This window comes from Megascapheus bottae, chromosome 16, assembly GCF_031878675.1.
Source record: "Megascapheus bottae isolate mThoBot1 chromosome 16, mThoBot2.hap1, whole genome shotgun sequence".
Classification (NCBI taxonomy): Eukaryota; Metazoa; Chordata; class Mammalia; order Rodentia; family Geomyidae; genus Megascapheus; species Megascapheus bottae.
Window position 1 is genome coordinate 6541159 of NC_143524.1, and position 24767 is coordinate 6565925.

A 24767-nucleotide genomic window follows, 5' to 3' on the forward strand; every position below is an offset into this window, starting at 1 on the left:
AAAATGAAAAGCCAACTTGTAACTCAGTGTATAGAGGAACTTCTGTGTGTGTGTGTGTGTGTGTGTGCGCGCGCGCGCTAGTACTGAGGTTTGAACTGTGGCCTCACATTCTTTTTTGCCTGAGGCTGGTGCTTTACCCCTTGAGCCACAACTCCAGTTTGCTCTTTTTGCTGTTTATTTGAAGATGAGTCTCCCCAATTTGCCGCCTCAGTTAGCTTTAAACAGATCTCCACATCTCAGCCTCCGGAGTAGCTAGGATTAGACATGAGCTGCTGCCAGCACCTGTCCAGAGGAATGTTTCATTTATAGTTGTCCCTACCTGTCGGGTGGGGTAGGGGTGGAAATGGTTCCAGGAACCCCCTAGGATATTCAGGTCCTCTGCTCCTCATGTCCCTTACATGAATGGCGCAGCATTTATATGTTTTGATCATCTCTTGGGTTACTTGAAATAGCCAATATACTTATTAACGTTTTATAAATTCTTGTGCTGTATTGTTTACGGAATGATGTGGGAAATGCTCAGTATAGATGTAGATTTCTCCTTTTTTTCTTTCTGGGTTTTTTTTATTTTTATTTTTATTTTTTTTTTTGGTTGGCCTTGAGAGTGAACCTGACCTTTGAGCAGGTGCAGGTCTACTCGACGATGCCCATTTGTGGTTTTTTTTTTTTTTTTTTTTTCTCCAGTCCTGGGCTTGAGCTCAGAGCCTGAGCAATGTCCTTGGGTTTTCTCAAGGCCAGAGCTCTACCACTTGAGCCTCAGCACCACTTCTGGATTTTCTCTATATATGTGGTACCAAGGAATTGAACCCGGGTCTTCGTGCATGCTAGGCAAGCTCTCTACCACTAGGCCAAACTCCTGGCCCGCCCATTTGTGTTTTACAGGTGTATTTATGGGGCTTTTGCATTTGAGGGTGTGGTGGTACATCACAGAACTTGAAGTTCTGATTTCAAGGCCAGGCGGAGCCAAATGATACGCCCCCTGCAACCTTCCCCAAAAAGAAAATGAGTTTGATTGGTATATGTGGCCTTTTTTCCCCAAGCTCGGGCACAGACAAGGGGCAGGTTGGGAGCTTGGGAGGGGGTATTGTTATAGGCTGGCTGGACACAGAAGGGCAGTTGGGGTTCTGTGATGGGTAGGCAGAGGAATTGTGTGGTTTGGATGAGATGAGGATAGGCTGGTACCTGCTGCGGGCCGCTCATCTTCAGCTGAAGTGGAGCTGTGCATTTTGTCCTTGTAGCTGGTAGCTGAAAGTGCTCGAGATCGGGGATGGGCCCTTGGCTTATAGCTGGGGCCTTATGGAACCTGTCTGCCCTAAGTACTATTTTCCCACCACACCCCTCTGCTTGAGCAACCTTCACTACTAATCTTCCCAGTAGCTGAGGATTTAGACAGGAGAGGCCACGTTGTGCAAAGACTTGTATTTGAGGGGCAGGCCTCAGGCCTTGATGACAAAGGTGGGGTTTAGGGGTTAGGCCATTGTTTAGGTAGCTTACCTGGCAGCCCATATGAACTGGGCGTGTCTGGGTTTGGGGGCATGGATCCCCCACTTCTAGTCCCCTCAGCTTACAGGAAGGGTGACTCATCTGCACATCCTGCCAGTGCCCTGGCAGTTTGGTTTGGTACAGAGCTAGAGTAGCCAGGTTGTTGGAAAAGGACAGCACTTGGGGGAGAGCCAAGACTAACTGAAGGTTGGAGAGACCAGGGAAACTGGACTGCAGCATTCTGGGGGGCAAGGGTAGGGTGGGGAGGGCTAGGCAGGAAAGAGTTAACAGGACTTTGTAGCAGAGCTGGGGGCAGGAAAGGGGAAGCCATCTGGAGTTGGTTCTGTCCACACCCTGCCCTGGGGAGCCCTGAGTCACTACTGCTCGCACCACTCCCCCAACAATCCATGTGGGCTCCAGCTCTGGCTGGAGCTCTTTCTTCTGCCATGGGCAACCAATCAAGAGCGTTTGTGTCTGTGACATGTCGAGTTGCTGGGCAGTTTTCCTTGTCTGCTGGGGAGGGTCCTGTGCAAGCTGCCTGAGGCTGAGGATAGGGGGCAGAAAGAAGTGCTGGGAAGGGGTCAGGGCCTGGGGATGCTGGTAGGATGAAGGGAAGAAGTGTCCATTCTACCCACTAGAGAAAAGTCTCAGCTCCACAAGGAGATAGAGAAACTGAGGAAGGTTGTGGCTCAGAGTTGAAGTTGTCTCAGAATCCTCACGGAAAGAACCCAGAGGCCAGGAGTTTGGCCTAACAGTAGGGTGCTTGCCTAGCATGCTTGAAGACCTGGGTTCTATTCCTTGGTATCATACATAGAAAAAAGCCGGCAGTGGTGCTGTGGTTTAAGTGGTAGGACTAGCCTTGAGAAAGCCCAAGGACAGTGCTCAGGCCCTGAGCTCAAGCCCAGGACTGGCAAAAAAAGATAAAAAATAAAAGAACCTAGAGTATGAGTGCGAAAGCCAGAGCCTTGGTTTCACTGGTAGATAAACTAGTAGATACTGATTATAAAACAGCTGTGTATTTGAGCCTTGTTGGCAGTTCTGCTTAAGTCACTTGCTAAAAGGTTAAAAGCCTCTAAAGTTCTTTCAGGAACCTAGATTCTTTTCATGTTCTGCTTTGGCAGAGCTGGGCAGCTGCTGTGCTGCACTGCCTGCTGGGCCCATCCCGCCAGCTGCCCACATACCCCAAATGTGCCACTTCCCTTCGAGGTGGGGAGGGGTAGAAGGCTGAAGGGCCCCACCCAGGCATTTCTGAAAGTTGAGCTGCCTTCTTCATTGGGACCAGCCCTCTCATAACCCAGAACTTCCTCTTTGCACATATCGGATGCTTTTTTTGTCTTGTTGCTAGGCCGAAGACTTGAACTCAGGGCCTGGGCATTGTCCCTGAGCTTTTGCTCAAGACTAGCACTTCACCACTTGAGCTACAGTGACACTTCTGACCTTTACTGTGCATGGGGTGGCAGGGAATTGAACCCAGGGCTTCATGCATGCTAGGGAAGCACTCTACCACTACTAAGCCACGTTCCCAGCCCCTCCGATGGTTTTTTGTGTTTTTTTGGGGGGGGGGGGTATCTAGCTTCCTGGTATCCATAGGGTGCCAGTAATGCTGTAACATCCCAACTTGCTTTGACCCAACTGTGTTGGGGTGTGTCAGGAGCACACCCTGTTTTAAATCTGTGGAGTTAAAATATTGGTGCTCTGGAAAGGTTAGAGAAATGATGCCACCTGCCCTTGTCTGTCTGCCCTAATCAGGCTGGCAGTGTTCCCGGACAGAGTAGGCTACTCCAGCAGAATGTCTGCCATGGCCTGGTGTTCCAGCATCCTGAGGACGGTGTGCAAGGCGCTAAAGGAGGCTGTAGAGTCTGGCTCTGTTCACATGACTCGAGAACCCCTTGGGCAGGTGGTATGGTACCTCTGCTCTGCTATTGAGCTTGCTCCTCTTTTGTGTGTTCTTGATTTCCTAAGGTTTCCAAGGGGAAGCCTATTTAATTTTGAATAAAACAGGTTTGGGCTTGGATGGTCAGGCTTTGGGGCTATTTGTGATAGGATCTCCCATGAACTGTGCCTCTCCTCCCAGCTGCCCCCCTTGGGCGGAGGCAGCAGCGGCAGCTGCTGCTGCATCTGTCATGCAAAGTTCTCTGCTGGCTCAGCCCTTTTGCAATCATCTGGCTGGCCCTGCCAACATGGGGGTGGACAGTGAGGATGGACAGAGCCAAGGGGTAGTGGTAGGCTAGGGAACATGGCAGGGTCCTGGCCAGATAAGAGCGTGATGAGGGCTGTAGCCTTGAGGGCTGAAGGGAAGAGGTGCGAGGAGTGGAAACAGTTGAGTAGGCCAAGGAGGCCCGAGAGATGAGCTTAGGGCTCCTGTCACAGGAAGTGGGGGCCACACTGGCACAGGAAACTTTCTAGGTGTAGTTCCATTAGTTCCAGTGGGCCCCTGGCCAGTCATTCATCAGAGAGGTCCGTATTTCTCCTGACTCAGAAGCCAACGGGCGCTTTCCGGCCAGTTCTCCACCATGTGGGACCTGACTCATCCAGTTGCCTAGGGTGTTGGCTGCTCGGGTGGCAGTGAGTCGGCTCCACCTTGTCCTGCCCATTCATTCTCACTGTTAGGACAGAGGTTATCAAGCACACCCATTGATCCACGCTCTTCCACAGTAAGCATCTGTCACTTTGACTCAGGTTTACAGAACGTTACTTCACACGTGAATAAACTGGACCCCAGAGAGGGGGAAGTGACTTATCAAGGCCACATCTGTGTCTTCCTGAGTCACGCTGGCTCCTGAGCAGGAACGTGCTTCTGTTACAAGCTGTGGATAGGAAGTATGGTGCGCACAGTATACTGCTTTTGGAGGGTGAGGAGAGGGTGATTTCCTTCCAAAAGCTTCCATGATAGGTCTCAGAAGTGGAGTAAGTCCCAGGGCTGGGTTAACCACAGCCATCCAAGGCCTGAGCTGGGCAGAGGGCACAGGGTGGAGCAGAGGCGGGACTTTGAGTGACATGAACCTCAGCTATGTGGTGACTCAGGCTCTGGGCAGCTAAGGCCTTTCCTTCCCTGCTAAGTCTGATCTGAAGCTGAATTTAGGAAAGTGAGTCGAGGAGGTTGGGAAGCCCAGGCTGGGAAGGCCAAGGAAGTCAGAGAGGACTAAAGGAAGGCAGATTCTAAAGCAGGGCGACGGGTGTTCCTCCCTGACTCCTCTCTAGAGGAAACTGGCTGCTCCCTTCATCTCAGCTCCTGTATGCAACTTTGTCATTCAGCCTCCATGTCAATCTGCAATCTCCTGTTTTCTCTCTGCCTCCCTTCTTCCTTTGCAGCCTTCAGCCATCCTGCTTTCACATTTCCAGAATGTTTGGTGCATTTTTCCTGTTATTCCCCCCCCCCCACACCCAACTGTTAGGATCCATAGCTGCTAAAATGTCCTGGCCTGCCTGCATCTCCCAATTTCCTTTCCTTTCTCCTGCCTAGACAATCTTTCTTGGCCTTACTTCCTCCTAAGGCCTGGATTCAGAAGACATAAGAGAGCCCCCTGACTTTTTTTTTTGTGCCAGCACGGAAGCTTGAACTCAGGGCTTAGGCACTATCCCTTCGTTTTTTCTGCTCAAGGCTGACGCCATACCACTCTACTATTTTTTGGTGATCAATTGGAGTTTCACACATTTTACTGCCTGGGCTGGTTTTCAACCACCACACTCCTCAGATCCCAGCCTCCTGAGTAGCTAGGTTTACAGACATGAGTCACCTACTTACTGGCACCCAGCCTCCCTGAACTCTTGTTCTCTAGCCAGCCTTAACTTTGGTTCTATTTGAGTCTAAAGGTTTCATTAGAGCCCAAGTGTCATGGGAGAATTTCTGGGTCTTGGCTATTCAATTAGAATGATTCAATTCAGGAAAGCCTTATTTGAAGTTTGAGGTTGCATACAGGCTGGGATTTGCAGCGAGCTGGGGAATACTTGGCTTTGTATGTGGGGCTGGGGAATATTTGGCTTCGTATGTGGGGCTAAGGTGAAGAGTTTGGAGTTTGAGAATCGCTTAGGAAATGTTTGGATTCCCTGGTCACCCAATCTGCTTGCCTTTTGGCTTGGGGGAAGACTAGGGATTAGGAAATCCCAAAGTGAATGGAGAAGAGCTGGTTGGGCCACCACTGTAATCTTAGTTTGCTGTGGGACAGACTGATAGGGGTCTGGGAGCTCCCGGATGGGAAGTTGGCATTTCTCTGTTATTCAAAAGGGGATGTCATTCAGGATCAGGGACGTGAGGGTGGGGGAAGAGTCCCTCTGTTTCTAAAGCAACAACAAACACACGGTACACATTACTTCCTTCCTGGAATTTCACTTTAAAAGCCTAAATTACCCTTTAAATATCAGCTTCTCTTCTCTAACAAGCCAATGGCAGAACAGGGGATTTGTGGCAAGGAGGGAGGGGAAGGGGAATCCCCTGGCAAGGGGCCTGCCTAGTGAGCACCCCTTTGTGGTTACTATGGAAACAGGCATAATAAGAACAAAACACAAGCCCGTTGCCTGGCAACCAGAGAGCCTAAGGTTCATCACACACTCATTCATAACACGTATGTTTCAGGGAACCCCCAGGGAGGGAGCGTCGTCACTTTTGTGGAAGCTGGGCTATCCCAGGAATGACAAATCCTAGAGTGCAGCTAGCTTTGCTGGGGATTCTGGAAGGGCCTAGTGTGGGCTACTTCTCTCGGGGGTGGGGGAGCCAGCCGTTGGGTGTTCTTCCCTAATCTCTGCAGGTAGATAGGACTATCACCTTTATTTTGACAGGAGTTCAAAATCTTGGGGGAACAAACAAGTTTTCTTTGCAGTGTTAGGAGAGAGGAGAGTCTTTACAAACTAAACTATTTGTATGTGTATGTGTGTGTAATAGTGTGAAAGATCTGATAGAAGCCAAGTGCTGGTGACTCATGCCTTACACAGGAAGCTGAGAGCTGAGGATAGAGGTTCAAAGCCAGCCTGGGGCAGGGAAGTCTGTGAGACATTTACCTCTTATTAATCACCCAGAAGTGGAGCTGAGGCTCAAGTGGTGGAGCACAAGCCTTGAACAACAAAGTTAAGGGACAGTGGCTAGGCCCTGATCAAGCCACAGTAACATACACACACACACACACACACACACACACACACACGATCTACTAGAAAACTTCTAATTTTCTGAGCTTAGGGGGACCTTTGAGGAACTTAGAGACAAGGTAAAGGAGATCAGAGCCATCTCTGGACTGTGTCTCCAGGGCAGGGATTCCATTTTGCCAGGTTTTTCCATTGCTTCTATTGCCACTGGGTTTCTGACCCAGTGTTGCAAGCACAGTGATGTATGTGCAGCTGCAAGAGGGACCTCTTTGCTCCCTGGGGGCTGGCAGCCAGCGTTGGATGTAGGATAGTGGTGTGGAAAGAGTAAAGGCCTTTGGAGCTCTGAGTCCAGTGGCTCATGGCTATTCAGGAGGCTGAGATCTGAAGATTGAAGTTCAAAGACAGCATGGGCAGGCAAGTCTATGAGACTCTGCTGTCCAATGAGCCACAATAAAGCCAGAAGTGGAGCTGTAGCTCAACTGATAGAGCACTAGCTGTGAGTGAAGAAGCCAAGAGATAACACCCAGGCCCTGTGTTCAAACCCCCACTACTGATACACACACACACACACACACACACACACACACACACACAAATTTGGTAGAAGTAAAAATGTGAGCAGAAATTTCTGAAAATACTCTCCTTACCTGGATTGAGGCATGCAACTGAAATCCCAGTTATGGTTCAAATCTCACTGACATGAATAAACTTTTTCTTCACTGTTAGAGTTTGAACCTAAAACCCTGCTCACGCTAGACAATAGACAGGTGCTCTACCACTTGAGCCATGACTATAACCTCTCACTTTTTTTTGTCTGTTGTGGGACTTGAACTCTGGGCCTGGATGTTGTCCCTGAGCTCTTCAGCTCAAGGCTACCACCCTACCACCTGAGCCACAGTGCCACTTCTGTTTTTCTGATGGTTAATTGGAGATACGAGTCTTATGGACTTTAGTGCCAGGCTGGCTTTGAGCCTTGATCCTCAATTCTCAGCCTCCTGAGTAGCTAGGATTACAGGCATGAACCCCCATTTCTGGCTACCTGTTTTTTGTTTTTTGAGATAAGGTCCTGGTTGGCTTTGAACTAGCGATCATCCTATCTCAGCCTCTTGATTGGTCGGGATACACTGGCTGCAATGTTTTGAAGCCGTTTCTTATTTACAGTCAGTTCCCACCAGGTAATTTTGATATCTTTCCTCTGAAGTACCTGACAGCTATCCTTGCTCTGTGGCTGCTCTAAATACCAACCTCACCCACCTGCTTTCTTCCCTGTTGACCAAGAGGGTGGCCAGAACAAACAATGAAGCTCGTAAATTGGCTCTGAGCCAGGAAGTTCCCTCGGTTCTGGTTCTTTTTGACCAGTGGAGCTGAGATCAGCTGCTCCCACCTCCCTCCTCCAAATCCCTGGAACCCTCCTTGCAGATACCCCATGTTTTTGTGACACACGTCACATTGCAATAATCTTTCTGAGAGCCTAGGGCTAAATTGATTTCTATTTTATTTATTTGTTTTGTTGGTCATGGGGCTTGAACTCAGTTCTTGGGTGCTATCTCTGAGCTCAAAAAAATTTTTTAAAGTATGTATTAGTTGTACAAACAGGATTTCACTACAGCATTTCCGTCCATGCGTACAGTGTACCTAGCTCAAATTTAATCTTCTATCACTTTTCCATTATTCTTTCCCTTTCTCCAAGGCATTAATCTTATTTTGAAAAATGTCGACAGGGATGATCTAGCTTGTGGGGTGGTAAGACACTTTAGTTTATTCCTGATCTATGTTTAAGAGGCTGAATATTATTTAAGTGTAAAAAGATGTTGGGGACAGCTGGACACTAGTGGCTCATGACTGTAATCATAACTACTAAAGAGTCTGCGATCTGAGGATTGTGGTTCAAAGCCAGCCTGGGGCAGGAAAGTTTGTGAGACTCTCACCTCCAATTAACTACCAAAAAGCCAGCAGTGGAGCCGTGTCTCAAATGATAGAGCACTGGCCTTGAGTAAAAAGGAGCTCAGGAACAGCCTCAGGACCTGAGTTCAAGCCCTAGGACTGCAAAAAAAAAAAAGTGTTCGTGTGTGTGTGTGTGTGTGTGTGTGTGTGTGTGTGTGCACATGCGTATATTCTTTAAAGGTGGATACAGAACCAAATGGGGATTTTTTTTATTGTAATTAGTAAAAGGGTTACATGATATTTGCCAGATAGAAGGTGCATTAATTCACATACATTGATACCCTTTCACATGTCTTGGTACCCATTTCCCTCCCCCCACACACCCCTGGGGATTTTTTTTTAACCAGTCCTGGGGCTTGAACTCAGGGCTTGGCACTGTCCTTGGACATTTTTTTGCTCAAGGCTAGTACTCTGCCACTTGAGCCACAGTGCCGCTTCTGGCTTTTTCTATGTATATGGTAGGGAGGAATCGAACCCAGGGCTTTGTGCATGCTAGGCGAGCACTCTACAGCTAGGCTACAAATGGGGGAATTTTTATAGAAAGTGTGGATCCATGACTGTGCTTATAATGATGTGCATGTGGGGAGATTGAGTCAGTGGATAACGTGTGTGTGTGTGTGTGTGTGTGTGTGAGAGAGAGAGAGAGAGAGAGAGAGAGAGAGAGAGACAGAGAGACAGAGAGAGAGAGACAGAGAGAGAGAGAGACAGAGACAGAGACAGAGAGAGACACAGAGAGAGAGATTCAGACAGACAGAAAAGAGACAATGCTAGTTCTCAAGTCTCAGCCTTGTCTGTGTGTCCTGACATGTCCATACCTGTTGGGATGTCTACCTTTATTTCTTCACCTTTGGGTGCCTGCACGTCTGTGGCTTCTTTTCCTGCCTCTTCCTTCCCCCAGCCTCCTGTACCTTACCCTGTGCGGTAACTGGACCTGGACACAGCCAGCCCCCAGGCTGGCAGGCAAACTTGGCTGCTGGTATTTTTAGCCTGTAAACATGTTTGCCATTTCAGAGGACAGGGCTGAGCTGGTCCCAGCCCCAGCCCACTCATGATCTTGCTACAAAGCTGGCGCTCCTAACCTCCAGCCAAGGTCTCAGCTGTCCTGCCTGAAATTTCTCTTCTCCAGCGATTCGGAAGGAAGGGAAATTGGTGCAGTGGGTAGTGAGTGACCAAGAGGACCCAGGGAGGAGAAGAAAAATAAGGGTGCAAAGAGGGCGTAGCCAGAGGGCCTTGCACCCCATCATTACACGTTTAATAAAAATTTCCATGTGGTTAGAAGTTGCTGTGGGAAATGTCTGTAAATTGGGAGGCCGCGTCCTGTAAGTGGGGAGGTGGGGAAGGACTGGGAGAGGGGCTCCAGACCAAGAGAGCACAGAGGGGAACCTGCAGCTCGGGGGGAGGCTACAGACAGGGTGTGTGTGTGTTGGCCTGACTCCAGGGTCTGCTGTCACAGCCGATCAGGTCGGTAAGGGCCCGGGGCACATGTGACCCTGAGCCCGGGCTGAGGCCAGGGTCTCCCAGAGAGGTTTCTGTAGGGAGAGGAGATGAGCCAGGGCCTCAGGAAAGATGGAAGGCGAGACGTGGGCATGGCTGCCCGGCACCTGGGGAAACGCGGTGGGGGAACCCGGGGCCTGGGGCCCAAGTGTTGTCTGGCCTGAGAAGAAAAGTTCAAGTTCATGATCTGGCGGCTCAGTCGGCCTCGCCCGAACTTCTGGGTCCTTCCTGCAAAATGGGCTGCAGCTGTGAGGCTGGGCCCGGGTGCTTCCAGGAATTTCTGGTCCGTGAAGCCACTCGGAGCAGAGATGGGCGGGGGTGGATGCAGGCCCCGGACAGGCCGGGGGCAACGGCTTGGGTAGGGAGAGGGAAAGGGGACGCCCGCTCGCCCCCGCGCCCCCTTCACGCGCTCCCTGTACCCACAGCCCATTCTCGGGTGGCCCCGGAGTCGGCCCTGCTGGCCCGTCCCGGCCCGAGCTCCGGCCCCGCCCGGCCCCGCCCTCTCCCCACAGCTCGGGGCAGACCCGCCCGCCCCAGCGGAGTTACAAGAGCCGCCTCCGCGCTCGGGGGCCCGGCCACTCGGAGCAGCGCTGCCGCGGGGACCCTGCCGCCCTGCCCTGCCGGACCCGCCCCGACCGGGGCTCGCCGCCGCCGCCGCACCGCCAGCTCGGGCCCCGCGCCGGCTATGGCAGTGCCCCGGGGCTGAGCGCACAGGTAGGGACCCGGCGGGCTGCAGGGTCGGGGGGTCGGGGCGCGTTTGGGGTCCGTCCCCGTGGGCGCTCGGCCAGTGCGGAGCCCGGGGCCGCCAGGCCGGGAGGGACAGAGCCGCGCCGCGCGCCCCGCCACGAGCGCTCAGCCTCCGGAGTTGGGGCACAAGTTGGGCAAAGTTGGAAAATCGCGCCGGAGCGAAGGGTGCGTGGCTTGGGCTCCGCACTTCCCCCGGGGCGGCTCGTCGTCCCGCTCGCGCGGCAGGGCGCCCCGTTTCTGGCTCCGATCTCAGGATCTTCTCCCGCTCCCTCGCGCGCTCGCTCGCTCGCCCTCCACCCCCCCTCCTCGGGGCGGTGGCTCAGCGCGCCGCTGAGTTTCAATTCGGTGTTTACGGCTTAAGTTTTCGCAGAGTGCCGCGGCAGCGTCCCGACCCCTCCCCGCGCCCCTGCGCCCGCGCCACCTCCGCGTCTCTTCCCGCGCCTCCGCCCTTCACCTCGGGGGCCCGAGCGCTCCGGCCCCACCCTGTTCTGTACCCCGAGCCTCTCCCTCGCCGGCCCCCGCCGCCCCGCTCCAGCGGCCCCGCCCTGGTCTTGCCCCTCCGCGTGTCCCCCCTTCTTCCTCCACTGGAAGTGCGCTGCGCGCCCCTGCGGGACGGGTGGGGGTGGGGACGTCATTAGCGAGATTCTTGCGCTGGGGTGGGCGGGGAGGGGGTGCTGTGCCGAGACACCACCCTCTCCAGAACCGCCCCTTCCCCTCTCCGAGGCGGTGCTTCCACCCCTCCACTCCCAAACTCGTCCGGGCGGGCGGGGACCCCCCCACCCCGCCCCTGCGCTCTGGCCCGGTGCCAGCAGCCTGAGGAATGCGGTGGTTGGAGCCGGTGACTAATTCAAACCAGAACTCGGGGCGGAGTGGCAAGGGGCGAAGGGGAGGGGAGAGGGGCTGCGTGCAGACGGACGGAGGGGCCAGGAGCCGAGCCCGGCCTGGGCCGGGGACCCCCGGGGTCCCCCGACTCCTCCGCTCCGCCGCGCTGCGGGCGAGGCCGCGCCCTGGGTGTGTGCAGAGACCCGAGTTATGTAAGGCTTTCCCGGGCAGGCAGGCAGGGAGGGGGCCCGTGCAGTGCCAGGGTCCGGGGGTGGGGGTGGTGACCTGGAAGGAGCAGGGCTGGCTGAGCCCCCTTTTGCATGTCGGGGAGGGATCTCATAGATCCGAGCCAGGACCACCCGGTCGGGCCCGCTGTGGCACCGGTGCACGGTGTGGCCACGGGGGACCGCGGGACTCGACGAGCCTCGGGCGTGCGCCTGGCAGGGCGCGGCCCCCGCCGCTGCCCTCGAGGTGCTGCGGAGTCGCAGTGCTCGGGGAGGGGCCATCGAGAAAGACCCCCCCCCGTGATCGTGGGGTGACCCCGACTTCCCACAGGAAAAGGGAGGCAGATGATTTACCTCTGGGTCCCCCGTGCCCAAACTGGGCTTCCAATAAATGGCTTTGAAGTCCATGTCCCATTAAAATTTAACCTCAGGATTGCAGGAGTGGTCTTCAAACTCTCGCCCCTCCTCCCTGCAGCCCAGTCCGTGACAGATCTGGTGGGCTTGGCGGTGGGACCCAGGGGTCCAGCAGGGGAGGGGGAGGTCGAAGGCGACTTGGAAGGTATTTAAGGGTCTTGGTTCAAGTTAAGTGAGTTGAACTGGTCTAGGTCCCCGCCCCAGGAGGGAAGTCTCGAGGTCGGGTGTGGCACTTTCCTTTCCCCAGCTGAATGGGGTGTCTGCCTTGTCCTCTGGCCTGAGGGTCTGCTGAGCTAGACCCTCACCTGGCTCTGTAGAGCCCCTAGTTTAGAGGGCACATCCCTGCGTTGAGCTGTGAACTGTGTGGGAAGGAGGGTGGAATGGCCACAGAGACTCTGGGAGTTAAGTTTGCAAAGGAAAAGCTTAGCGCTCTTGGCTCATGCCTAAAATCCTTGCTACTTAGAAGGCTGAGAGCTGAGGAGCTGTTTGAAGCTGGCCCAGGCAGACAGATCTGACAGACTTATTTCCAACTCACCACCAAACAAACAAATGGAACTGTGCTGCAAGTGATGGAGCAGCAGCCTTGAGTGAAAAAGCCAGTGAGCTGGGCACTGGGGGCTCAACGCCTTGTAATCTTAGCTACTCCAGAGGCTGAGATCTGAGGATGGAGATTCAAAGCCAGTCTTTAAGACTTTTATCTTCAAGTAACCATTCAGTGGTAGAGTGGTAACCTTGAGCAAAAGCACTCAGGGACAACACCCAGGCTCTGAGTTCAAGCCCCGAGGATCAGCAAAGGAAAAAAAAAGCCAGTAACAACTTGAGGCCCTGAGTTCAAGTCCCAGTGAAGCATGTGCGCTGGCGTGCGTGTGCACGTGCGTGTACACACACACACACACACACACACACTCATACACACCTCTCTCCCTAAGAGATTATGCACAGGCCAGAGAAGAAGGACGTAAGATTCACATGCTCTGTGGAGGGGAGAGGGAGAGGGAGAGGGAGAGGGAGAGGGAGAGGGAGAGGGAGAGAGAGAGAGAGAGAGAGAGAGAGAGAGAGAGAGAGAGAGAGAGAGAGAGAGAGAGAGAGAGAGAGAGAGAGAGAGAGAGAGAGAAGGAGAAAGCCAGCTTTAGTCCAGGGCGGGAATGGGCCCCGGGGGAGGGAGGCTGGGTCACCTCAGTCCTGGGGAGGGAGGCCCTGGGTGGAGGGCCAGCACCACTGGACTGGATTCTTTTGCACGACTTGGAATTGGCTGGCAGGCTCTGGCAGAGCACACCACTGCGAGCCTGAGGAGCTGGTTGGAGGAGTGGGGCAAGGCTGTGGGGGTGGAGGGGTGTGTGGGGCACTGGGGTGTGGTGAGCAACTTCTTCTGAACTTGGGAACTGCCTGGGGACAGGCAGAGGCAGACTGGGAGAGCTAGTTTGACTCTTGATGGAAACTTAGCCTGGCCGCCCCCGTTTCTCTCCCTGGAGCTGGGCTGAGCATGCGTTGTATTCATTTAGGTTGGAGGAAGGGAGGGGGCCCCCGGGAAGGTTAGAATGTGTGTTTTATTTGGGCAGTGGCAGCGGGGACAGTGCTGAGGGTCACAGGCCTTCTGCTCCTTTTGCCGCCTGCAGGCTTTGGCCAGGGAGCTTGCCTTTCTCTGGATTTGACCCCTGGACCAAGGCTCTAGAAGTTTCCTGATCTGAGTGTGCCTGAGGGAGGGTGCAGCGAGCCTGTTAGAAATGTCCACATGCCTGTGACTGCAGAGACTTCCTCTCCGCTACCCTGAGTTCCTGCCGGGCTTGAACTGCAGGCGGTCTGGGGTTTATCGATGTGAGCGCTGCCCAGGTGGCTGTGGGTCCTGTGTCTTGCTGTGCCACTGCCTCTGTGTCTATGTCATTGCCTATGGTTGGTTGTACATTGCAGTGGATCTAGCTCTGTCACTTCTGCCTTTGTGTTTGTGCATGTGTGCATGCATGTGTCTGTGTGTGCCCCTTAGCTTTTTTTTGTTCAAGGTTAATACTCTATCGCTTGAGTCACACTTCCACCACTCCCCCCTCCCTCCCTCTCCCTCTCCCTCTCTCTGGTTAATTGGAGATGAAAGTCTCACAGAAGCTGGGTGCCAGTGGCTCACACCAGTAATTCTAGCTACTCAGGAAGCTGAGATCTGAGGATCCGATGTTCGAAGCCAATCTCGGGCAGGAAAGACTTTGAGACTCTCATCTCCAGTGGTAGAACTGGAACCACAAAGCTACTAGTAGCCTTGAGCACAAAAGCTTAGGGACAGGGGCTGGGAGTTTGGCCTAGTGGTAGAGTGCTTGTCTAGCATGCACGAAGACCCGGGTTCGATTCCTCGGTACCACATACGTAGCAAAAAGCCAGAAGTGGTGCTGAGGCTCAAGTGGTAGAGCTCTAGCCTTGAGAAAATCCAGGGACAGTGCTCAGGCCCTGAGCCCAAGCCCAGGACTGGGGAAAAAAAAAAAAAAGCTTAGGGACAGTTCCCAAGCCCTTGACTTCAAAAGTCTTACGGACTTTCCTGCCTAGGCTGGCTCTGAACCAGGATCCTCAGATCTCAGCCTCCTGAGTAACTAGCCACTGCTCCACAGCCCTGGTGGGGCTTGGAGGGCTTGGGCCCTGGCATTAGGCGGTGCTGGTGGAAGTTCTGTGCCAGGTGCCTGTGAGAGGCCTAGGACAGGCCTTGCACGCAGGCCTTGCACACAGCCAGTCAGGGAGGAGCATCCTGCCTGCTCCCTGGGGGCCTGAGCGGAGGTTCGTGCAGTTGGGGTAGGGGGGGCTGGGGAAGAAGGGGAAGTGCCTGGAGCTGATCCTGGCTGAGGCTGCGTGGTGTCCTGCGGGTTGGGGTGGCTATTTGGGAGCTGTGTGCTACGCCCCTGCACTGGCATGGCCTGACCGCTTGGGGGCGAATGCTTAGCACTGTTTCTACAGCGAGGCCATGGGTGGGGCAGAGGGCAGTTTACAAGCTGTAATCTACACTCCCCGTCTCAGGGTAAGCAGAGTAGTTTTGCCCCTTACCCTCCCTGGAGTTGCTGTTGTAATTCTGGGTAAAGGCCCGCTTTTGTCCTGCCTCTGTGACCGGAGTGGGACTTCTGCATTTGGTAAGGAGAAAAGCCCCTTTGGGCCAGGGAGAAAGAAGGACTCTCGCTCACTAATGGAAATAAAAACATCATATTTTGGGGCTTGGAGATTGCTGGGTGAGGAAGGAAGGTATGTAGAGACAGACATTAAAAAAAAAAAAAAAGCAGCCGGTTGTAGGCTCAAGCCATTAGCCCTAGCCACTCAGGGGATGAGATTTGAGAACCATGGTTCAAAAGGCAGCCTGGGCAGGAAAGTCCATGAGATGCATCTCCAGTTACCCACCAAATGCCAGGCATGGAGCTGTGGCTCAGGATGGTAGAGTGCTAGTGTTGAGTAAAAAAAGCTTAGGGATAGCACTCAGGCCCTGAAGCCAAAGCCCAGGACTGGTGCCCACATGGACAGACAAACACATTTAAAAAGGCTGTCTCCGACTGGGGTCTGGGCGTGGAGCTGTCCTGCAGGTTGATATTCAGAAAGCCCTCGCCCTACGATGAAGGGCTGATGTGGAGAACAGGGCTGGGTTAAGAAGGCCAAAACCATTCGGTCTTGGTAGGAGTTGTGGGCAGGGCCAGCTCCACCTCCCTCCGCCCCCCACCTCCTCCCAGGGCAGGTAGGTCTGGCCTGAGCTCATACCCAAGGAAGGCTCCGATTCAGGTAGGAAAGGTACCATGTGAACGTGGTAGTGGGTCTGCTAAGGTAGGGCTGCTGGCCTGCTCTGGGCTATGAAGAGTGGGGCTGACAGTCTTGGCGGATGTACTCTCGAAGTGTACTGGGTGGTTTTCTAAAGGGAACTCAAGCTCCTCCTGTCCTTAGCCTCCTAAGGCCTGAGATGGCAGGATTGCTTAGATAGTCTGTATGCTACTCCACATCGATTAGGACAATTTCTTTTATTTTTTTGAGTCCCGAGTGGAAGTCTAGTAGTTGCAACCCTTGAGGAATCATCTGGAGGCGAGGCTTTTTCTCCTTGATCCTTGGGACAAAGATTTGTTGGTCATGACTGTTCCATCTTCTAGTGAATGGCCATGTTTGCCTCGCCTTGCTGGTTCTTGCCTAACTCTAGTGCTGGTTGGGCCCCGGAAAGGGAGGATAGTCCTGTCTCAAGATAAATCTAGACATAAGCTGAGTTCTGGGAAGCTCCAGAATCACTGAACGAGTGCAAGGTCTGTGAACTTGTGACTTGACTTCCCAGGCAGCTCTCTCTGAGCTTTTTCTTTATTTTGTTCAAGGCTAGCTTTCTACCACTTGAGCCACACTCCTCTACTTCTGGCTTTTTGTTGGTTAACAGGAAATAAGAGTCTCTCTCACAGACTTTCCTGCCTGAGTTGCTTTCAAATCTCAATCTTCAGATCTCAGCATCTTGGAGTAGCTAGGATTATAGACGTGAGCCCCTGGTACCTGGCTTCAGGCTGCATCCCTCCCCTCTAGCACAGGGTTTGCATCCTCTGTGCATCTTTGTCTGTTTCCTGGCGTGTCTTGTCCTGTGTGTATTTCCTGTGCCTTCATCTCTCTGTCTGAGTTGAAGACTGTGGCTTGAATGGCAGCTCAGGCACCTCTCCTACAGGGCCTGCCTCCACATCTTTAAAAAATTAGGATATGAAGCAAGCAATCCCAGCTAATCAAAAGGCAGAGATCTGAGGATCGAGCTTCAAAGCCTGGCCTGATAGAAAGCATCTGTGACATTCATTCTCTTCGATTAACCTTTAGAAAGTGAGAAGTGGAGCTGTGTCTCAAGTGGTAGAATGGCAACCTTGAGTGAAATGCTCAGGGACAATGGCCCAGGCCCCAAGTTCAAGCCCCAGTACTAACACAAAAACAACATAAGGATCATGGCAGGTTTTGTTTGTTTGTTTGTTTTTGTTTTTTGTTTTGGTTGGTCATAGGACTTGAACTCTGGGCCTGGGCACTGTCCCTGAGCTCCTCAGCTCAAGGCTATCTACCACTCTACTCCTTGAGCCACAGTACCACTTCCAGTTTTCTGGTGATTAACTGGAAATAAGTCTCGGGACTTTAGTGCCTGGGCTGGCTTTGAACCATGATCCTCAGATCTCCGCCTCCCGAGTAGCTAGGATTACAGGCGTGAGCCACCACACCCAGCTTTGGCTCATGGAGCTTTTGCAGATAGGATATGACTGCTGGTATGGGTATCACGAGCACAACCTGTCACAAGAGTGCTCTGCAGAATTCTTTCTCCCAGCTCCCAATAGGGTGTGGTGGGGGGGGGCGCTGTGCTTCTTTTACCCATGGAGCTTTCTCTTCCTCTTTGTGACTGCTCCGTGTTTATGAGAGTGTGGCATTCATGTGGGTGTGCCTGTCTTCTTTGAGTTTCCCATCCCTTCTCCTGCTTATAAGTACTGGGGCTTTCCCTGTGGTGGAGGTCTTTTGATTCTAAAAATGAGTCATTGCATTTGTGTATGGGCTAGCCTTTTGTGTTTGGAAGCCTGGTTGGCTGGCGTTCATGCTGCTAGGCTGGAAGTATCCTGGGGGAGTGCCCCGTGCCCAGCCTGGGTAGGGCAGCTGCAAATCATCTCCCCTCTGGTGTGTAGCTTTGTCTTCAAGTTTGGTGCTTTCAGGAACTGAGGCCCCTGGGCTTAGCTCTCGGCCACTGTGAGTTCCTGTCATCTTGACACTGGTGCTGGCTGCTGCAGAAGTTAGGCAAAGCCCTTTCCCTTGCTGTCTTTACACTGGCTCTGGGCAGGAAGGGACCCCTCCCCCGGGCCTGGAGGTCACCTCTGCTTAGGGATGGGGGCAAGAAGAACGCCTCCTGAGCATCATCAGCATGGAGTCCCTGGCTGCTCTGTGCATCTTTTCATGGTTTTGAGTTTTAGGACTAGCCATTCTTCTGTGTGTCCCCACAGTCACGGACATGGGTCTTTTATAGGCTTTGCAGCGACACTATCATAACCATCTCCTTTTCTGTCCTCCCGGGCCATGGGGTTTCTGATTTCTCCACTCCAGCACTGCTGCTGCTTATCCTGGAGTGGCCCACGGGCTGGGTTAGCCTGGGCTGTGGCCCCACATTCTCCCAGTCTCATTTCCCTCCTCCCACCAGTGCGGTACCAACTCTGCAGTGGGGGAAATCTATGTCCCTGCTGAAATGGGGCTAGAGAAATGGGGCTAAAATCTTAATTTATATGTGTGTGTGTGTGTGTGTGCGTGCGTGTGTGTTAGTGGCAATGGTGATAAGGCTTGAATGCAAGGCCTGGATGCTCTCTCTGAGCTTTTTTGCTCATGGCTTGCACTCTGCCACTTTGAGGCATAGCTCCACTGCTGGCATTCTGGTGGTTAACTGGAGATAAAGGTCCTAAGCCTTTCCAGCTTGGGCTGAAATGTGATCCTCAGATCTCAGCCTCCTGAGCAGCTAGGATTATAGGCATCAGGCACCAGCACCCAGCTTTTCTTTTCTTTTCCTTCTTCCTTCTTTCCTTGCTTGCTTGCTTGTCCTAAGGTTTGGCCTTGAGCTTTGTTCACTCAAGGTTCATGTCCTATCACTTGAACCATAGCTTCACTCCTGTCTTTCCTGGTGGCTACTTGGCAATAAGCCTCTTACAGACTTTGCTACGTGGGCTGGGCTTTGAAACTCCATTCTGGAATCTGAGCCTCTTAAGTAGCTGAGACTGCAGGCATGAGCGGGCATTAATTTATATTTGAATAGCCACAGGTGTCTCTCCTATTGGGCAGCTGGGCTTGGAGGTCTCTCCTAATCTAAAGGACAGTTTCATAAACTTTTCCTTTGGGGAACTCAAGGAAGCTTGATCTTCCCTTTCTGTGGGGAAAACATCTGGGAACATCTGGGCTCTGGACAGGCTCCAGGAGTAGAGACTCAGGTGTGGGATTCAGATGCATAAAACAGTCTTTGCCATGGTGGTCTCACAGCTCTCATTTGCACCCATACATCCATCCTCAGAGCTGAGTGGCCCACATCAATGGGAGGGGAGGCCCGATTTTTGGCTGTGCCAGGCCTTAGGGCCAGAGCCAGAGCACCAGCAGGTTGGCCATCCCAGCTGGCCAGGAAAGCCATTAATACCTGGCCAGGGCCAACCTGTGGCTTTGAGTCCAGTTTCTCCTGTCAGGGTCTGTGGCCCCCTTCCCAGAATGGCTTCTCCACCCTTGGTGGCTTCAGTTGCAGCATGTGGCTGAGTCCCTCTTGAACGTCAGGAACTCCTGTCTCGGGGCATCCTCCTGTCCAGAGGAGCCAGGCAGAGAAGCTGATGCCAGCTTCAGCCCCTCTGGCACCTGGGGCCTGGGTCCAGAAGGCAATGCATGCTTTAGGCATGAGCCTGTGCTTGTCTAGAGCTGTTTGCTGCTGGCTGCAGTGACTCACCGCAAAGGAGGGTGGGTGGGGCAGCCGTGTGGGTGGGGGTGAGCTGGCCTCACTCTCCCCTCTGTCACTGCTGCTGGCTCAGCTGAGAAAAGGGGCCCTGCTCAAGGAGGAGGAAGGCAGGGGCGCGGTCTGGGGCAGCCTGGCCTGATGGCTTCATTTCTGACAGAATTGGACTGGAAGGTTTTTACCTTCCCTGCCTTTGCCTGGCTCCCATCTGCAGGGCCTTCTTGGTAGAAGGTGTCTTTTAAGTTTCAGCTTTGCTGGTTTCCAGGTGGGAAGGGTAAGTGAGGCCTCCTGTGGCCTCCTAGGCCTGCCAGGAAGGGGAGCGGAGGAGACAGGGCCTTTCCTCTAGAGGTGTTGTTGCTCTGGCTCAGTCTTTGCTCAACACCTAGCCAAGACAGCACCTGTGTTGCCCGTGAAAGCTCATGGTAAACACTTTTATGACTTTGTCAAATGGGACAGCAGGTGTGTGTGTGTGGGGGGGGTGGGTAGGGCAGGGGAACAGAGGGTGGACATGGGTGTGTTTATCATCCAGGTTGATTTCTGCCTGAGACTGGAGCACCTAACTGCCCATGACTTTCTTTTCTTTCTTTTTTTTTTTCTTTTCTCCTGCCTGTCCTGGGGCTTGAACTCAGGGCCTGAGCACTGTCCTTGGGTTTTCCTCAAGGCTAGCGCTCTACCACTTGAGCCACAGCACCACTTCCAGCTTTTTCTATCGATGTAGTACCGAGGAATCAAACCCAGGTCTTCGTGCATGCTAGGCAAGCACTCTACCACTAGGTCCCGGCCCATGACTTTCTAAGAGCCATAGTCCCATAGACGAGAACTCTAGCACCTTTGAAGTTCCGTACACATACGTGTGTGTGTGTGTGTGTGTGATTGTTTTTGTACCAGTACTGGAGATTGAACTCAGGGCTTTGTGTTCTTGCTTTGCTTAAGGCTGACACTCTTACTACTTGGGCCACATCTCCACTTTTGGCATTCTGGTGGCTAACTGGAGATAAGCCAGGCTGGCTTTGAACCAGGATCCTTAGATCTCAACTTCCTGAGTAGTTAGGATTACAGATGTGAGCCACTAGGGAAATCTATTTCTCATTTTCCTGAGAAGGCTTTCAAGCCTTCTAGAACACTGAGAGGCTCAATTGATCATACCCAGAACATCTTGCTTATAATTTATATCTGAGATCTCAGCCTTTTAAATCTTATCTTGCATGGAGAGTGCATTCAGTAAATATTTAGAAGTCTCATGAGCAATGGTAGGTAACAATCTAATGTACTGTGCAATTAAGTTTTGCTAGGCCAGGCATCATATTCGTCCTTGGCTAATCTCCTCTCCAATTGAGTGTTGGACAGAGAGGACATGATCGGTATGCATGTATATATTTATTGATTGCTTGATAAACAGCTTCAGGGTGGGGCTTGGGTGAGGTTCCTCCACAATGAATGGCGTCCTCCCATATAATTTCACAGGCGTGCTTCAGATGGCTGTCGCCGCCATTTTGTGTGGGTAGATATCGTTTGGGGTCAGATCCATAGTCCTGTGTGATGTCTTCCCAGGGCACCTCTGGGGCTGACAGCTCATCATTTGGGGGTGGGGGGTATCTTCACCCACAAAGCCTGGCTTGGGGCCCTGTGCAGGCTGCCAGATGGGCTTTGACTCATTACAGGCCTGAAGTGGGTATAGTTTTACTACCTCAGCCTCTTAGCTTGGGCCACAGCCTGGTGGGGCAAGGCATTCACTGGTTTAGGCTACCGCTAGGGGCTTAGGTCCTGGAGCAGCCAGCTAGTGAAGGATTCTTTTTGTCCTGAGAACTGGAGGGAGATGGTGAGCCACTGAGAGGTGGGTGGGAGGCTAGCATCACCATCCCTACCGGAAGTGCCCGCTGAGGAGTTAGCAGCAGAATGCTGCAGACCAGATTTGTAGGGGAAAGAGAGATGCAGTGGTGTCCCCCACCCTCCACTCTGTTTCTCACCTCCTGAGGAAGTTAGGATTACAGGAGTAAGCCACCAGCCCTTGGCTCCTTTTTCTCTTTTTGGTGTCAGTCCTGGGCCTGCGTGCTGTTCCTGAGCTTTTTCACTTTTTGTTGTGGTTGGTGGTAGTCTTGGGGCTTGAACTGTAGGCCTAGGTACTGTCCCTGAGCTCTTCAGCTTAAGGCTACTTCTCTACCTCTTGAGCCACAGCACCATTTCTGGTCTTCTGGTGGTTAATTGGAGATGAGTCTCTTGGGCCTTGTGCTGACTGGCTTTGAACCATGATCCTCAGATCTCAGCCTCCTGAGTAGCTAAGAATAGGTGTGAGCCACTGGTGCCCAGGTACTTTCTTTTTGTGTGTGTGGGTCCTCTTCCTTTTCATAGAGGGAAACAGGCTTGGTGGAGTTAATTGCATGGGCCGGAATCCCACAGCTAGGAGGGTATAGAGCCAGTGTTTGAGTATGGCTTCAGATCCCATTTATCTTCTTTATCTTTTTTTAATTTTATTTTCTTGTATCTCATTGCTGAAGGTACCAGGGTGTGAACTCCAGGGCTTGCTGGCCTCTCCAAGTCATAGAGTTGCTGACAACAGTGGTGGGTGGGGCTGTGTGGCCTGATATAGGAAAGTAATGTCTACCCATCCCTTTGGTGGCTAAGGTTTTGAGCAAGCAGAATTCAAATATGGCAAACTTCTTCCCTAGGCTTTTTCCCTAGACGGAGATTCCCAACGAAAAGAGACTGAGGGGAAGAGAGCAAGAAGGGGCGGGCTCCTGGCAAGGCATTTGCGCCTGAACCCAGTCCTGCAAAGGTCAGTTGGGGAGGGGGGGGGCATGTGGGGAAGGGGTTGGAGGTCTGGGGGCATCCTGGGAGAACCTCCACATTGGAAGGGTGTCTGACCCCTCACCATCTCCATTTCCAGATGGAGAAGGAAGAAGAGATAACCCGGGAGCTGCTGCTGCCCAACTGGCAGGGCAGCGGCTCCCACGGGCTGACCATTGACCAGAGCGACAATGGAGTCTTTGTGCGGAAAGTGAACCCGAACTCCCCTGCGGCCCGCACCGGGGTGGTCAAGGAGGGTGAGTCTCTCTGGGAGGTTTGATGCGGGTGCTGGGTGAGGAGGGTGGGAGAGTGCTGGATGGAAGAGCCGGGTGTAAGGAATGGACAGGAATGAACTGGGCATCCCCACAGCATCCCTGAACTCTGTCTTTTCTTGTCCACTCTGCCCCCTGCTAGAGGATCTCAGGGGATGTTGATCTGATGCGAATCTCTCAGATCTGACTTGCTCTCTTTTCTGCAGCTTTGGGCACATGTAGTTAGCCTTCCTCAGCCTCAGTTTGTTTGTCTGTACTATGGGTGTTCTCACGCTCTCTTGGTGCTTACAAGGGTGAAAGGCAAGTTCATATGAAGGCCCAACATACGGCTGTTTTGTGTCTGTTCCCTGAGACTTTGTAGGTCTTACTTGCTGTTGCTCTTTGCCCACTTAGGGGACCAGATTGTGGGGGCCACTATCTACTTCAAAAACCCGCAGTCGGAGGAGGTAACCCAGCTACTGAACACAATGGGTCGCCACACTGTGGGCTTGAAGCTCCATCGCAAGGGGGACCGCTCCCCCGAGCCTGGCCACTCCTGGAGCCAGGAGGTCTTCAGTTCCCGCAGCTCCGAGGTGGTTCTGGTGAGTTCCTGCACACACACCCTGCAGTGTCTGCTGGCTCCTGGACCCAGCTGATTCCCTCTCCTTCTCCCGCCTGGGGCTTGAACCCAGGGCCTGAGCTTTCGCAAATCAAGCGCTCTAGCTGGGTGTGGTGGCTCACGCCTGTAATCTTAGCTACTCAGAAGGCTGAGATCGGAGGAGGATGGGATTGCAGTTCAGAGCCAGTCCGGGCACTAAAGTCTGTGAGACTCTTATCTCCATTAACCACTAGAAAACAAAGTGGGGCTATGGCTCAAGGGGTAGGGCGGTAGCCTTGAGCAGAAGAGCTCATGGACAGCACCTAGGCCCAGAATTCAAGCTCCATGACCCACAAAGCAAGCAAACAAACAAAAAAAGACTAGAGCTCTACCACTTGAGCCACAGCACCACTTCTGTTTTTTTCTATGTATGTAGTACCAAGGAATCAAACCCAGGTCTTCATATATGCTAGGCAAGCACTCTATCACTAGGCCAAACTTCTGGCCCCCCTCACTTCATTGTATTCTCTTGGCCAGTCTGTTTCTTTCTGCACATGTGTGATGTAGAGCTGATGTTGTTTCTGCACATAAAGTCTCCTGACTTTGTCTTGAGAGTGAGAGTGCCTGCTGTGCCACTGGGTGGGACCAACTCATGTTCTCTAGGCCTACATTCCGGGAGGAAGATCAGTTGTCTTGAACCCAGGGCCTGGGCACATCTTTTGCTCAAGGCTAGCACTGTACCACTGGAACCACAGTGCCACTTCTGTCATTTTCTGTGCAAATGATACTGAGAAATCAAACCCAGGGCTTCATGCATGCTAGGCAAGCACTCTATTAAGCCACATTCTTAGCTCATTGCCTTTTTGCAGGAGTATGTGTGTGTGTGTGTGTGTGTGTGTGTGTGTGTGTGTGTGTGTGTGTGTGTTTAGTGAGCCTTGAACTCGGGGCTGGGAATAGTCCTTTAGCTTTTTTGCTCAATACTGGTGCTCTACCACTTAAGCCACTTCTTCACTTCTGGCTTTTTGGTGGTTAAATGGCAATACAAGTCTCATGGACTTTCCTGCCCAGGCTGGTTTCAAACCTTGCTCCTTAGAGCTCAGCTTCTTGAGTAGCTAGGATGACAGGTATGTAATCCCTGAGAGTTTTTTTTTTCCCATGTGGGGGGGTAGTTCTGTGGTTTTCTTTTTCTTTCTTTTCTTTTTTTTGCCAGTCGTGGGCTTGAGTTGAGGGCCTGAGCACTGTCCTTGGACTTTCTCAAGGCTAGAGCTCTACCACTTGAGCCTCAGCACCATTTCTGGCTTTTTTCTATGTATGTGGTACCAAGGAATCGAACCGGGGTCTTCGTGCATGCTAGGCAAGCACTCTACCACTAGGCTAAACTCCCGGCCCCTCTTTCTTTTCTTTTTAAGTGGCAGAGCAAGGAGCTTAATAGAGAGAGAAAAGACAGATGAGAGAGAGAAAAAGAGAGAGAGATCTTTAATGCAGGGAAGTTAAAGACTTCCAGTACTGGGATTTGAACTCAG

The 24767-nt window shown here is 52.7% G+C and overlaps 1 protein-coding gene across 1 annotated transcript in view; it reads left to right on the forward strand.

Annotated features, from left to right (window-relative positions):
- Positions 1 to 10591: 10591 nt before the first annotated feature.
- Ahnak (AHNAK nucleoprotein) overlaps positions 10592 to 24767 on the forward strand; it is a 34291-nt gene continuing 20115 nt past the window's right edge. Inside the window, exons 1-4 of the mRNA XM_090347537.1 lie at positions 10592 to 10713; positions 22278 to 22384; positions 22496 to 22652; positions 23061 to 23248. Of these exons, the coding sequence (XP_090203663.1) occupies positions 22496 to 22652; positions 23061 to 23248 (345 nt within the window). The 5' untranslated portion in view covers positions 10592 to 10713; positions 22278 to 22384. The remainder of the gene's footprint in view (positions 10714 to 22277; positions 22385 to 22495; positions 22653 to 23060; positions 23249 to 24767) is intronic.